This window comes from Tupaia chinensis, unplaced genomic scaffold (genome assembly GCF_000334495.1).
Source record: "Tupaia chinensis unplaced genomic scaffold, TupChi_1.0 Scaffold147003_1, whole genome shotgun sequence".
NCBI classification, from domain to species: domain Eukaryota; kingdom Metazoa; phylum Chordata; class Mammalia; order Scandentia; family Tupaiidae; genus Tupaia; species Tupaia belangeri.
The window spans coordinates 1,995,372-2,008,989 of record NW_006206856.1 but is presented as its reverse complement, the minus strand read 5'-3'; the positions used below and the strand labels follow the sequence as shown (position 1 = coordinate 2,008,989).

Here is a 13,618-nt window from a genome sequence, read left to right as displayed (position 1 = left end):
CCTTTTTTTTTTTTTTTAAGAATTATTTAATTTTATTTATTCATTTATTTTAATTTGTTTATATTCTTCATGAAATAATAAAGGTCAGTTGCACTTGCTATGGAACTGCTCTGAGGTCATTTGAGGAAACTCTGGTACTACTCAAGGTCACCCAAGCTAATGAGGACATGATGGTTTGAAAAGGAGTCTTTTGTTTCCCTTATGAGAGAGAGGAGGAGAAAGAAGGAAAAGGAGAGACAGAGATAGGTATTTTTGACAGGGTCTTGCTGTACAGTTCTCCTGCCCCAGCTCTCCCTGCGCCAGTTAACTAGGGTTACATGGCTGCCCCACAGTGATCAGGAAATGTGTGTGGCCACAGCCCTGTCATTTTGGTGGGAACTCTCGGAACACAGTCTGGCACAGTCTGTTTTTTGAACAAAGAGTGTGCTGGTCTGTGTGTGTGAGTTTGCTGTTCTGTGTGTGGGCACGCGTGTGCATGTGTGCTCTTTCCTGGGCATTTCCCCCCAGGCTGTCTCAGGATGGATTCCAAAGGTTCTTGCCCTGGCCCCGCTCGATCAGCAGGTGTTGCTGTCTTTGGATGTAGGGCAGGACAACCTTTTCCTTCTCTCTCAAGATTGCTCTGAGGGGATTGTCGGATTGGCTGTGGGTTTCTTTATAATTATAGCCTCCTTTTAGCTAACCCAGTATATTAAACTGTAGACTTATTAACATGGTTAGGGTTGAATATTTTCTTTTCAGAATAGTTCTCTTTTGAGTTCTTGAAATAGCTAGTTCTCCAGTTTCATTAAAATAGAATTTGGTTCCCAGAATTCACTCTGTAGGAACACAGGTCCTCATTAAGGTCCAGCACACCCATAATCACTCTCCTGGTTTCTCCATGTTAGAGACAGAGCCTCTTCAATGGAGATTAAAGCAGCGTTTCATATGAAATGAGGAACAAATGGGAGAAATGCATTTTTTTCCTGTACTATTTTTTCTCATGTCTAACAGTCTACCAAGAGCTGAGTTCTTGAATTAGGGCTGCCTTTCCTGTGTTCTGAAAGGCTGTGCCCACATGGAGGTGCCTGTGTGTGGGCGACACCCTTGGAGATAGAGTGTAGATAGAGCGTTACTGACTGTGCTGCCCCCAAGACCAGCCCTGTTCCCTGTATGGCCCTATTGAACGAGATTGGTGACAGCAAAGCCTTCCTTTAAGTAGTCGGTATGGTTCTAAAGAGCTGAGAGGCATTCTTTATGTTATCTCAATATAGAGCTTTAGTTGGCAGTGAAAGGAAGGGAAAGCAAAAATCTGATAGGATTTAAGAATTCCATCACACTCTTTTTAAGAAGAATGATTTAATTTTTAATTTATTCATTCATTTATTTTAATTTGATGAGAAAGAGAGAGAAGAAGAGAAAGTGAGAAAGGAAGCCACCAGGTCTGGGACTCAAACTGTGGTCAGCCATGTGGGAGTGTCCAGCACCCCAACCACCACGCCACCTGCTGACCCCCATCACACTTTTTAGTCTTCTCTTTTATGGGTATTTGATGGTCTGACTACAATCTTAAGTTGGCCTGTTGTAAAACATTTTGAGTAGGGAGCTCTATCAGTGTGTCTCATGTTCTAACTGTACGTGTAGTTGTGGAATGTCTAATAGATGTTTGTTTCCATCTCTCAGGAGCTTGGGGCTGAGGTGGTTTTGAAGACTTGTTTTCTGGGGTTGTGTAGGAGGGTTATTCCTGAAACGCTTACCTCTTAAGGGATCGTCATTGTACCGCCACACAGTTTCTTCTCCAGAATGATAAGCATTCAGATTACCTAGAGGTACCTGTTAATTAAAAATTGTTCTCGTGGGACGAGCAGATGGCGTAATGATTATGTTGCTGAACTCCCATGTCATTGACCATGGTTCAAGTCTCGGACCCAGAGGCTTAAACCTCAAACCAGGCGCATGTGCGTGCATGCCCAAGATCCCAAGAGGAGAGTGGAGGAGAAGCAATTCAGTGTGCCCCCCCCCGCCAAGAGTGATTTCTCACTTTCTGTCTCTCTGTCTCTCTGGCAAGTGCATGCACCCTATAGCAAAAATCTCTTTTAATAAATTCTCTCCAGACCACTTCATAATCAACCAGGCACAGTGCAAGGAAAATGCCTTTATCTCAGGCGGTCTAGGAAGAAGCGGAGGGGTTCTGCTGATTATGAACATTGGCTTCCAAACACAGAGGTCTGATGAAGTATATCCCAAAGTTGAGAATTAGGTTTCATTATCGAACATTGAGATCTTGGTATCTAATTGATTTAGTACTTCCTTTCTTAAAATATGCTCAGTGAGCAAGCTATGGAATAGTCATTAAAAGAATTTAAATTTTATTACTAAACTGTTTCACAGCTCTTCTTTGCTTTGGTTGCCTTGAGAAGTTAAGTAAAGTACGTGACGCATCTGGACACACATACTTTAATTCTTGGTATTTTGATCTGTGTATGGTCCTAATCCCAAGTTGTAGTTTTCCAAAACTTGAGACACAGTGTACTTTATTTCGTTGCTGTTTCTGTTTGGGAAAAGATAGAAGTTCTCACTCAAATGGTGTCTAAACCTTAATAAGAGATTTCAGTTCTGGAGTATTTTTTGTGTTGAGTAATTTAGAGACTTGTGCTTCATTTTTATCTTGAGAGATGGGAGGAAATTGAGGATGACCTGATTGTTGATGTGGTTGTTTATAGCAGATTATCTTATAAAAGATTATTACCTTGTTTTGTCTCCGCATTTTATTATTAAAAAATTGAAATGTAGAGAGAATTGGTCAGTGAATTTGCAAACTAACTTTTTATTATATTTACTTTTTCACAGAGTTACCCATCTAGCTATCTTTCTTTTTTCCTTAAATTTGCCAGAGGGTGTGTGTGCTTGCCAGAGAGACAGAGAGAGAGAAAGTGAGACAGCGCCCCCTACTCCCCATGGGACATGGTTATGCCACAATCCGTTCTCTTTTATTTATCCCTTTCAGGATTGTGGGCATGCATGCACATGCACTCAGCATGTTTTTCAAACCACTGGATCCGGGGCTTGAACTATGTGGTCGGTCATGTGGGGTCCAGCCACAATGGGATGGCACCCATCTAGCCTTCTTTTTACCTTTTTTTCCCCCTCTCAGGAAGACATTATTTTTACAGCTAATAGTAAAATTATGGGGATGTGGGGCAGAGACACACACGCAGTCTTCATATACAGTAGACATGGTAAAGCAGGTTGGCAGATGAGAGCGTGGATGTGATGAATGAATGATCTGGGTAGGACTTGCTTCAGCTCTGAAATACAACGACACATTTCCCAGCCAGACCCCTGCCTTTAGGGGTTTACAGTCGTGTCAGGAGGTAAGGCCAAGGAAGGCAAGCTGCTTTGTCAGGGAGCCTGTAGGGAGCCCTCAGTAGATTGATAGTGTGGTCAGCATGGGTACCGGAGTTCAGAAGAGGGAATATGATTCCAGAAGCCTGGGGCAGTTGGCAAAGGCTTCTTCGAAGAAATGGAACTGGCACTGGGCTGAGAGGTAGGGAAGAGTCTGAAAGCAGACATGGTTGTGGGGACATTCTGAGCCATGGGGAACCTGAGGCTCTCCTCATGCTTGGGAGGAGTGACAGTGGGTAAAGAGCCAGTTGCCAGGGGAAAGTCCTTCATTCACGCAGCTGGGGAGTGAACTGTCCTTGTGGTGTTCCAAGGCTGTGTTCTACCTGCTCCAGATAGGACCCATTCCTTACACATGTTCTCCAGGCATCTGGGTCCTCTTTCATTTCCTTCTGGTCTCTGCTCAGTTAGAACTTCCCTGATCTCCCTCATGAAATAGCAGCTCCTCCTGGAACACGCCATCCCCTAGGAAGAAACTGCAAAACCTAGACTAGCGCCTGCGGTTACCTATACATGTATGAGTATAGCTAGACGACAGATACCGAAAGTTGGTACCCAGGAACAGTTGATGCAGGACGGGATGAACAATGGGGATTCTGAGGTGTGTCGTTTTTGCTGCTGTTATCACTTTTAAGATAGTTCCTGTCAAAGAAGCCAAGGGAAGCTTGAGTTGGGCATGGTTGCCAGAACACATCTCTGGGCCAGTGCCTTCATAGGAAAGGTTGAGATTTGGGTATGGTTAGCTTGCAGTGCTGAGAAAAGCTCCAGATAATTCATCTTCAGTAGTAGTTTTCTTTGAAAGATTTGTGCTCCTAAGTGAAGCCCTTGACGATTCTGATGCCTTTTGTCCTCTTGCCAGGACCTTTGCGGACCATGAGTCGGTAATGCCCACTGAGGACCTCTGGGAGCCATGTCAGACGAATCCGCCTCAGGGAGCGATCCAGACCTGGACCCGGACGTGGAGCTGGAGGATGCGGAAGAGGAGGAGGAGGAGGAGGAGGTGGCAGCAGAGGAGCATGACAGGGATGACGAGGAAGACCTGCTGGATGGTGAGTGACTCTAGTGTCTGGCAGAGATTCCCTGATCTTTTCAAGGTTTTGCTGGGAGAACGTGGTGTTTCGGGTTGTTTCTGTAGGTCATCCACGGTGAGAAGACGTAGACTAAGAGCTCACCAGCAGTGAACTCATGCTCATTTCCAGGAAGTGGGTTTTCTTCCACGTGGCCTTGTGGTTGACAAAGCCTTTGGCACTTAGCTTATCTTTGACAGGTGCAGGTGTAAGTCGTGGGGCGGGAGTGCAGCCGTACTCAGGAAGGAGTTAGCAGCCGAGTCTCTGTGGTGAGACTGTGTGGCCTTGGGCCATGGACCCTTCAGGAAAGCTCAGAGGTGATAATGGGTGGTCTATGAGTTTTCTGAAAATATCTCACAATTCTGCTTGTGTGTAGGTGCCGGAATTGTCTGGGGAGGGTCTCAGACAGGCTCATAACTCCAGAAATCTTACTGAATCTTCTGCAGTCTGCTCTTCTCCTGGCCGCTTGTGGGGATTATCAACTGCTCTGAGGGAGGGGACTGCATCTCTACAGCTGGTGGTCCCCTCTAGCCTCTTCCTATTTGGCTTTTTCAGCTCACCCCTTTCTTTACTCCCAAATTTTTGAAGTGGCATTGGATTTTTTTTTTCCATCTTCAGTCTAATATTAGGTCATCTGGCCAGCCATGTGGCTTCTCAGATAGTCTACCCGTTTGTGACAGAAGAGTTAGCTGTAAGCTTCTACTGCCAGAGTGATAGAGTTTCTGTCAGTTCATAATGGACCACCCTTGTGGAACTGAGCATCGCATCAGGTCTTCGTTACTTGAATCTGATGGATTCTCCAGATTCCAGGAGGATGGGCATCAATCTTCTCTCTCTGATGTTACCATCTCCAGTTCTCATTTATTCTAAGTGCTGCTACATGGTCAAGTGTCAGGGTTTTTTTGTTTGTTTGTTTTGAGAGGTTTTTATATAGGGCGTGTGCGCTTGCCAGAAAGACAGAGACAGACAGACAGAAAGCGAGAAATCACCCTCTAGGGGGGATGGCCACGCTGCAATCCCTCCTCCTCCATTCTCCTCTCAGGATCTTGGGCACACACGCACATGCTCCCAGCATGAGTTAAAGACACCGGGTCTGGGATTCAAACTGCAGTCGACTACATGGGAGTCCAGTAACATAACCATTATGCCATCTGCTGGTCCCAAGTATCAGTTTTCTCTCCTTTAAACTGTCCAGAAATCTCTGTCCCTTATTTCTGATAGGGAAATAAGCATTTCACTTGTTGTACCCTGACGGCAGCACTTGCTGTCCACCTCCCCAGCTGGTTCTGTATGTGTTTCTATAAGGTAGACCTAGCAGAAGTAATGGGAGGAAGTGATGATGCAGGGTACGCCCTCAGACTGTCTTGCTTGGCTCTCTTTCCTAAGACGGCATTAAAGGTCCCTGGGCATCAGCACTGCTTTTTGCTTTTTACCACTTGGCTTCTCAGAATTTTATTTCCAAACACCTCTAGAATCCTGCCAGGCTTGGACTGGATTTTAGATGCTGCTGGTTAGTGTAATTTGTGTGTACACACTGTCTTCCCTCTTGGCTTCTTGGAATTCTCTTCTCCTTGTCAGATTGTTAATTATTCAAATTATATGATATGCTTCTGAAGACTTGACTGTTATTTATTTAGAAGTGGCAAGAATTTAACTGTGATTTGTCTCAGAATAGTACAGCTATGCAATTGGAGTTTTTAAAAAAGAATATTTACTCAATGTTCAGATTAAATAACTTCTTAAAATTTTGTAGTGATTTATTTGTATTATTATGAAGTTCAGAGTCATTAAAAAAAAGTTACATTAAATACTGTCTTCTCTAACTTCTTGGAATTTGATGCAGAGACCACTTCTATTTTTATTTATGTATTTGTTTTTAGAGATTTTTGCCTTTGGGTGTGTGGGCCCACCAGAGAGACAGAGATAGTGAGAGGGAAAGTGAGAAATCATCCCCTGCCCCCCGGATGGCCCTGCTGCAGTTCCTTCTCCATTCTCCTCCTGGGATCTTGGGCACACATGTACTTGTGCCCAGAATGAGTTCCAAGTCCAGGACTCAAACTGCAGCTGACCACGTGGAAATCCAGCGACATAACTGCTGTGCCATCTGCTGGCCCCCCATTTTTATATTTCACTACCATGTTAGAGCTATATAACCGCTGCCCCGCCTTACTCAGAAGTAAAAGTGATACGCTGTCACTTGTGGCTCTGCTACCATTTCACTTTTATAGCTTTTCTGTCTCTTTCATCTTGAACATTGCAATTTGACAAACCATCCAAGATCCACCTGTTTCTTTAGTCTTGCCCTTGCTGCCCTTCCGCAGTACTGATGGGCAGGGCAGCCAGTTACTCTAAATTTAGGACCAGCGATGAATAATCTGGCCCTAGCTAGTATAGTGTGATGTGGCCCTTTTGTTTTCTTAGAACAGTGATTCTCAACCCGGGATGATTTTCCCTCCCAGGGGACAGGTTACAATGTGTGAAAGTATTTTTGGTTGTCACGACTTCTGGCTGGGGAGAAGTAGATGGTGGCCTCTTGTGGGTAGAAACCAGGGATGCTGCTAAACATCCTACAATGCCTGAGACCACCTCCACTCCCACCCCAACAGTCATCTGGTGCAAATACCAGTAGATTTGAGAGTTGAGAATTTTTTTTTCTTAGAGTTTGCCACAGGGTTTGTTTGTATCCTTAGTGGAGAGAGACAGGGAGAGAAAGTGAGAAAACATTCCCCAATGGCGAATGGTCACACTGCAGTCCCTTATCCATTTCTTCCTCCTTTTTGGGATTTTGGGCTAAGCACCCATGCCTGGCATGTTTCTCACACTGCTGGGTCCAGGACTCAATCCTCACAGAAGACCATGCGGAATCTACCTGCCTTAACCAGGGGGCTGATCCTGAGAGTTCTTTCCAGAAGGAAACTTATTTTAGCCTTTTTTATCTGAAGTTTTATCTATATTGGGTAACAGTACCTTTTTTAAAAGATTTATTTTATTTCGAATTTTATTGATAATCATTATTCTTTAATTTTGACCAGAAAGGGAAAGTGGGAAAGCAAGCTGCCAGATCCGGATCTTGAACCATGAGTCGGCCATGTGGGAGTCCAGCACCTCAGTCACTACACTGTCTGCCAGTCCCACAACTGTCTTTTTTCAATCCCCTCTATTATGTTTGTTTTCTTTATCATTTCTACTTCATAATTTTCTTCCTTCTCTTTTTTATTTTACCTTTCTTTCAAACTTTATAAAGATATGTGTAACATTGTCAGACTTTTTTCCTAATGTAAGTAAGCTTTCATGAAAGCTGTACATTTTCCTCTGTGTACTGTTTTAGCTTTATCCTCCAACAAGCATTTCAGTGCTCTTAGTTTTTGTTTTTGTTTTTGTTTTGTGGAGAGGTTTTTGCTGTTGGATGCATGCGCTCGCCAGAGAGACAGACAGAGACAGACAGAAAGTGAGAAGTCACCCCTCAGGGGAGATGGCCACGCTACAATCCCTTCTCCATTCTCCTCTCGGAATCTTGGGTACACACGCACATGTGCCGTGCTCACGTGAGTTTAAGCCACTGGGTCCGGGACTTGAACCACTGTCGGCTATGTGGGAGTCCAGCCACAAAGCCATTACGGCAACTGCTGGTCCCTGTTTCTTTTTTCTTTTTTAAGAAAGATATTTTTTTTTTTTCTATAGGGTGCATGTATTTGCCAGAGAGACTGAAAGCAAGAAATCACCCCTCACCCCTGGGGGGATGGCCACACCACAGTCCCTTCTCTTCTATTCTCCTCTCAGGATTTTGGGCATACATGCACGCACATGCTCCTAACGTGAGTTTCAAACGACTGGGTCCAGGACTTGAGCCATGGTCAGCCATAGGAGTCCAGTGATGTAACACTTACACCAACATACTGGTCCCTCAGTGCTCTTTTTTTATTTTGATAATCTTGTGTGTTAGGTAGGGTAGAGGCATTTATAAATGAAAATACTGAGACTCAGATTGGTGAATGACTTACTCAGGGTAACTTAGCAAGAAAGTGGCAAAAATGGACTTTCAGTCATCAAGGCAGTGCTTCTGTTTCAGACATATGTTGCTTCCAAGACCATAGACACACTTCTGATGTGTTTGCTTTCTTTCCAAATTTGTGCTTGGGGGCAGGAAATTGATCATATTGTTGAACAGCAATGGAAGGACAGTTAGAAGTAACGGCAGGAATCAAGGCAGAGTCCAGGGGTACGTTTGGTAAATGGTACAGAATAATGAGCTGTCTTATTTGATCTAGCACTGGACACAGTAAAGGGATGACTGGAGTGAGACTGGAGAGATGGCCAGTGGTCAGATCATGGAGGAGTTCTTTCCTCCCATGGTTACTTCATTTCTCTGGTCTTTGCCTAATTCTTCTGCAGGGGTCTTGGGGCCACCACCACACTTTTTTTGAAAATGCTCTGCTCAGTCAAGCTCTTTGGCCCAATTACTGACATCATTCAGCTAAGACAAGAGTTGCATTTTTCTGTAGGTATTTTACTGGAAAACAAAGCAAAGCCCAAACCAGAAACTGCAGACTTAAAGAACTTATTGGTTATTCTAAAAATGATTGATTGCCAAAGGGCTTTATTTACATACTTTGTTAACTTTACTTTGTGGTAGGGGTACTGAGAACTTTTGGAGCTTCAGGATGGACATGACAAAAAGTATCGATTTTATTGGAAGATTGGTGAAGTGGTGTTGGGTTGGGGATTTAGTACTTTAACTGGTGAGGAATTAAACATTTTTTTATTTGATAATTCTTGTTATTAAAAAATGTTTATAACAAGAATTATCAAATAGAAATCAAAATTCATATACATTTTTAAAGATGAAATAAGATCTCTCTACAGTTAAATTTTGGAGTAGGATTTGAGAGCGATAGAGGGTACCCTGAGAGCCCTAAAGAAAAGAGAACATTGGGAACCAGCAGTTAGCGTAATGGCTATGTCGCTGGACTCCCACGTAGTCGACCGCGGTTCATGTCCCGGACCCGGTGGCTTAAAACTCACGCCGGGCGTGTGTGCGTGCGTGCCCAAGATCCCGAGAGGAGAATGGAGGAGAAGGGATTGCGGCGTGACCATTCCCCCCGGGGGGTGATTTCTCGCTTTCTGTCTCTATGTCTCTCTCTGTTTTTCTGGCGAGCGCACGCGCCCTACAGTGAAAATCTCTCCAAAAAAAAAGAAAAGAGAACATTTTCTGTTGACTTTCTTTTTTTTTAGGACCCCCTCATTGGACAAATTTGAAGGCCCAGTTGCCTCAGTGTGGGGGTGGGGAGCCACTGCCTGGTGCTGGAGCCAGGTGAGGCGTGCCCACATGTGCCCATGGTCTGAGGTCACTGGATGGCTTTGGGATGGATTGCTACATAATGGGACCCTGTCAGGGGTGCCTGCTCCCTACAAGAAAAGAAAAGTTTGAGGAGCTTTGGTTTGAGTTAATCAAAGTCTGGACACAGACTGACTTGATAAGCATCTCTTTTTAGAATTGCAGGTAGATACACAGCATGCCTCGTCTCCTCTGGAGCCTACTTTATAGCTGTTTTGTTGACAGAAAGCCAGCTTCTTGGCTTTCAACTTTGGCCTCAGGCTGACCACCTTCGCCTTGGATCACTGGGCAAAAATTCTGATCTCTTGAACCCTTGGGTTTCTGACTGTCCCTGCAAGGAGTTTAGTTTGCTTTTTGTTTTTTCCCTGACTCCCTTCTATTTATTCTCTTTGCTTACAGTTTGAAGAATCAGCAGAAAGTCAGGGCAAAGGCCCTAGGGTGGGAATAAATTTGCTTATTTAAGAAACAGGAAGGGGGACCAGCAGATGGCGTAATGATTATGTCGCTGGACTCCCATGTAGTCGACCACAGTTCATGTCCCAGACCCAGCAGCTTAAAAAAGCCACAAGGTAGAGACTAGTGTGGCTAGATTGTAGGAAAGTTAGTTATAGAATAGTTCGGGACGAGATGGAAAACAGGCACCTGAGCATGTAGGGCTGCGGGTGGGGCTCTGGGATAGACCTGGAAGCCTGGGTTTTTTGCTCGTGTCTAACAGGTACCATTTTAAACTCTCACATATTGGTAAGTAAAGAGCAGCATTCTGCAGGGAAAGTCATGTTTTCTGAGCACCGTAGGGGAGCCCCAGTGTTATAACTAAGATAAAAATGAGTGTTTCTGTTTCATAAAACAACTAGTCCTGGGGCCAGCTGGTGGTGTAATGGTTAAGGCAGCTGGATCCCAACATGACTGATTGCGTGGTTCGAGTCCTGGACCCTGCAGCTTGAGAGATACACTGAGCACATGTGTATATGTGTCCAAAATCCTGAAAGAAGAGTGAATGGGAAGGGATTATGGCATGGCCATTTCCCCAGGGGTGCTTTCTCATTCTCTCTCTTTCTCTCTCTCTCTCTCTGTCTCTCTGGCAAGCACACATGCTCTAAAGCAAATTAAAAGAAAGAATATTTACTTATTTGCTCAGTTCTACAATACACTCCAAATAGTTTTAAATAGTTTATTATAAACACTAAATCAAAGTAAAGTTTAAGATTTTTTATTTCTGTTTTAAATTTACCAGAGAGTGCATATGCTCACCAGAGAGAGAAATAGGGAGAGAGGGAGAGGGAAAAGCATCCCCCAATGGGGAGTGGTCATGCTGCAGTCCCTTCTCCATTTCTTCATCCTGTTGAGATTTTGGGCATGCACACATATGCTCCTGACTCCCCGGAAAGAGACGAGAGAGAGAGAGAGAGAGAAAACACCTCCCAAGGGGCTTAGCCACTCTGCAATTCCTTCTTCTCCTTCATTTCACCTTTTGGGATTTGGGGCATTTGTGCACATGCACCCAGCATGTTTTTCAAACTACAGGGTCCAGGACTCAAACTGCACGATTGACCATGGCCATGTGGGATCCAGCTGTCTGAACCAGTATACCACCAGCTGGTCCCTACCTCTGCCCAGTGTGTTTTTAGCACCACTGGGGCTGGGATTCAAACTGCGTGGGTGGCCTCCTTTGAACACCAGGCCACAGGGCTTGCCCAGTTCAAGATTTTTTTTAACAAGTTTTTCCCTATGTAATGTACCCCACTGTGTATTGGTGGGTTGTGCTATGTAGTCAAGGTACTGTTCAGCAGTCACTTGGATTATTATTTTCTGTTTTTTTTTTTTTTTTCACATTTCCCCCCAGCTTTATTGAGGTTTAATTATATACTGTATACTTCTGAAATACTCATAAAAATGAAGATAATTAACATGCTGCACCTCTGAAAGTTCTCCTCATACCACTTTGACTTCCCTCTCCTTGACCTGCTTGGTGCTTCTGTCCCTAAGAAACCCCCATCTGTGTTCTGTCATTAATGATCAGTTTGTATTTTTTGGAATGAATTTTGTTTGTTTTTTTAAAGAGGTTTTTGCCTTAGGGCACTGCACTCATGGGATGGGGAGACAGAGACAGTGAGAAAGAAAGTGAGAACTCACCCCCTCGGGAGATGGCTATTCCACAATCCTTTCTTGTCCATTCTCTTCCCAGGATCTTGGAGACCCACGCAAATGCACCCTGCATGGTTTTCAAGCCACCAGGTCTGGGACTTGAACTGCAGTCGGCCATGTGGGAGTCCAGCAACGTGACCTCTATACCATCTGCTGGCCCTGAGAATTAATTTTTATATAATCAAATTGCATAGTATAGTCTTTTTCTTTATGGGCTTCTCTCCCCCTGCCTTTCCTTCTCTGGGGGTCTGGCTTCTTTCACCCTAATTATATTGAGATTCATCCATGTTATGTGTTTGAATAGAGCATCCCTTTCATGTCTGAGTAGTATTCTATTCTATAGATGTACCTCAATTTATCCATCCCCTGTGTATGTTGAAGGTAGTAGTTTTCCTTTCCTTTTTTTTTTTTCCTTCTATTACAAATGAACATTTATGTACAAACCTTTGTATGATGTTTTCCTTTTGCTTGAATAATGAATTCTGTCATCTGGCTGTCCAGGTCATGGGGGAGAAATGGTATGGGTAGAACTGAGAGTAGAACTGGCTGGTGTTTTGCTAGAGACCTCCCTTTAGAAAAATCATTCTCATTCTAGGACTAAGGTTATTTGTTGTGAATCTTAAGTGACTACTCTCCAGCCCTCAGATTGCAGATACTATCAGAGTAAACGTTGATAGCCTACACAAGTGTACGAGTTGAAATTAATTTCTTATTAGGAAGGTTCTTAATGGTTTAGAGTCAAAGATGCTTAAAAATCTGGTGTCCCAGTGAGTATTGATGTCTAAAGCAATGGCAGGACTCAAAGAGCAAGGGGTTCGGGGCAATGCCATGTGTGAGAGCAGCAGGGGAAAGGGGTGCTCGTGTTTCAGTCAGCTACTTGGTGACACTTACCTAGCACCTGCTCTCTGCCAGGCGTTGTCGTGGGCTTCGGGATTAGAGCGGAGAACAAAAGTGCTTCTCTTCATGGAATTTTCAGTTCAGTAGGTAGAGGAAGGGAGTAAGTAAGTACATAAGGGCCAGGGCCTGGTTTGAAGTGGCTGGATTCCACGTGGCTGACCATATGGTTTAAGCTCTGGACCCAGTGGCTTGGAATACACACTAGGTCTATGTGCATGTGTGCCCAAGGTCCTGAAAAGAGGGAGAAATGGGGGACAAAGGATTGCAGTGTGACCATACCTTATGGTGGGAGGGTACTTTCTCGTTTTCCCTCTTTCCAGGGAGCTCATGTATGCTCTAGCAAATTTAAAAAAAAAAAAAATGCCTGTTATTCGCCCTTTCTTTCTCTCTTTCACATGAAAGAAAACAAATAAACTTAAATTTAAAAAATATGTAAGCAGTGTATCAGAAGGAGTTAAGTGGTATGAAAAGGGGAGTAGGTCAAGTCTGAGTGAGGTCTGAGTGTGGGATGGTGCTGTTTTATGTAGAATGTCCAGAAACACCTCACCTTATTTAGTTGACCCTTTTCCTTTAAGAATTATTTATTTTATTTTATTTATTATTATATTAAAATTTCCTATAGAACCCCTGCACTCATGAGAGAGAAAGAAAGAGGGAAAGTAAGAGAGCAAGCCACCAGGTCCAGGACTCAAACTGTGGTCTGTCATGTGGGAGTCCATTGCCTTAACCACCATGCCACTTGCTGGTCCACTTAGTTGGCTTTTGAATTGAAACCTGAAGGAAATATGAGACCAGC

The 13,618-nt window shown here is 43.9% G+C and overlaps 1 protein-coding gene across 1 annotated transcript in view; it reads left to right on the top strand.

Moving 5' to 3' along the window:
* The window catches only part of RAD54L2 (RAD54 like 2), a 107,450-nt gene that overhangs the window by 35,137 nt on the left and 58,695 nt on the right, over positions 1-13,618 (top strand). Inside the window, exon 3 of the mRNA XM_014584473.2 lies at positions 4,238-4,427. Coding sequence (XP_014439959.1) covers positions 4,289-4,427 — 139 coding nt within the window. The 5' untranslated portion in view covers positions 4,238-4,288. The remainder of the gene's footprint in view (positions 1-4,237; positions 4,428-13,618) is intronic.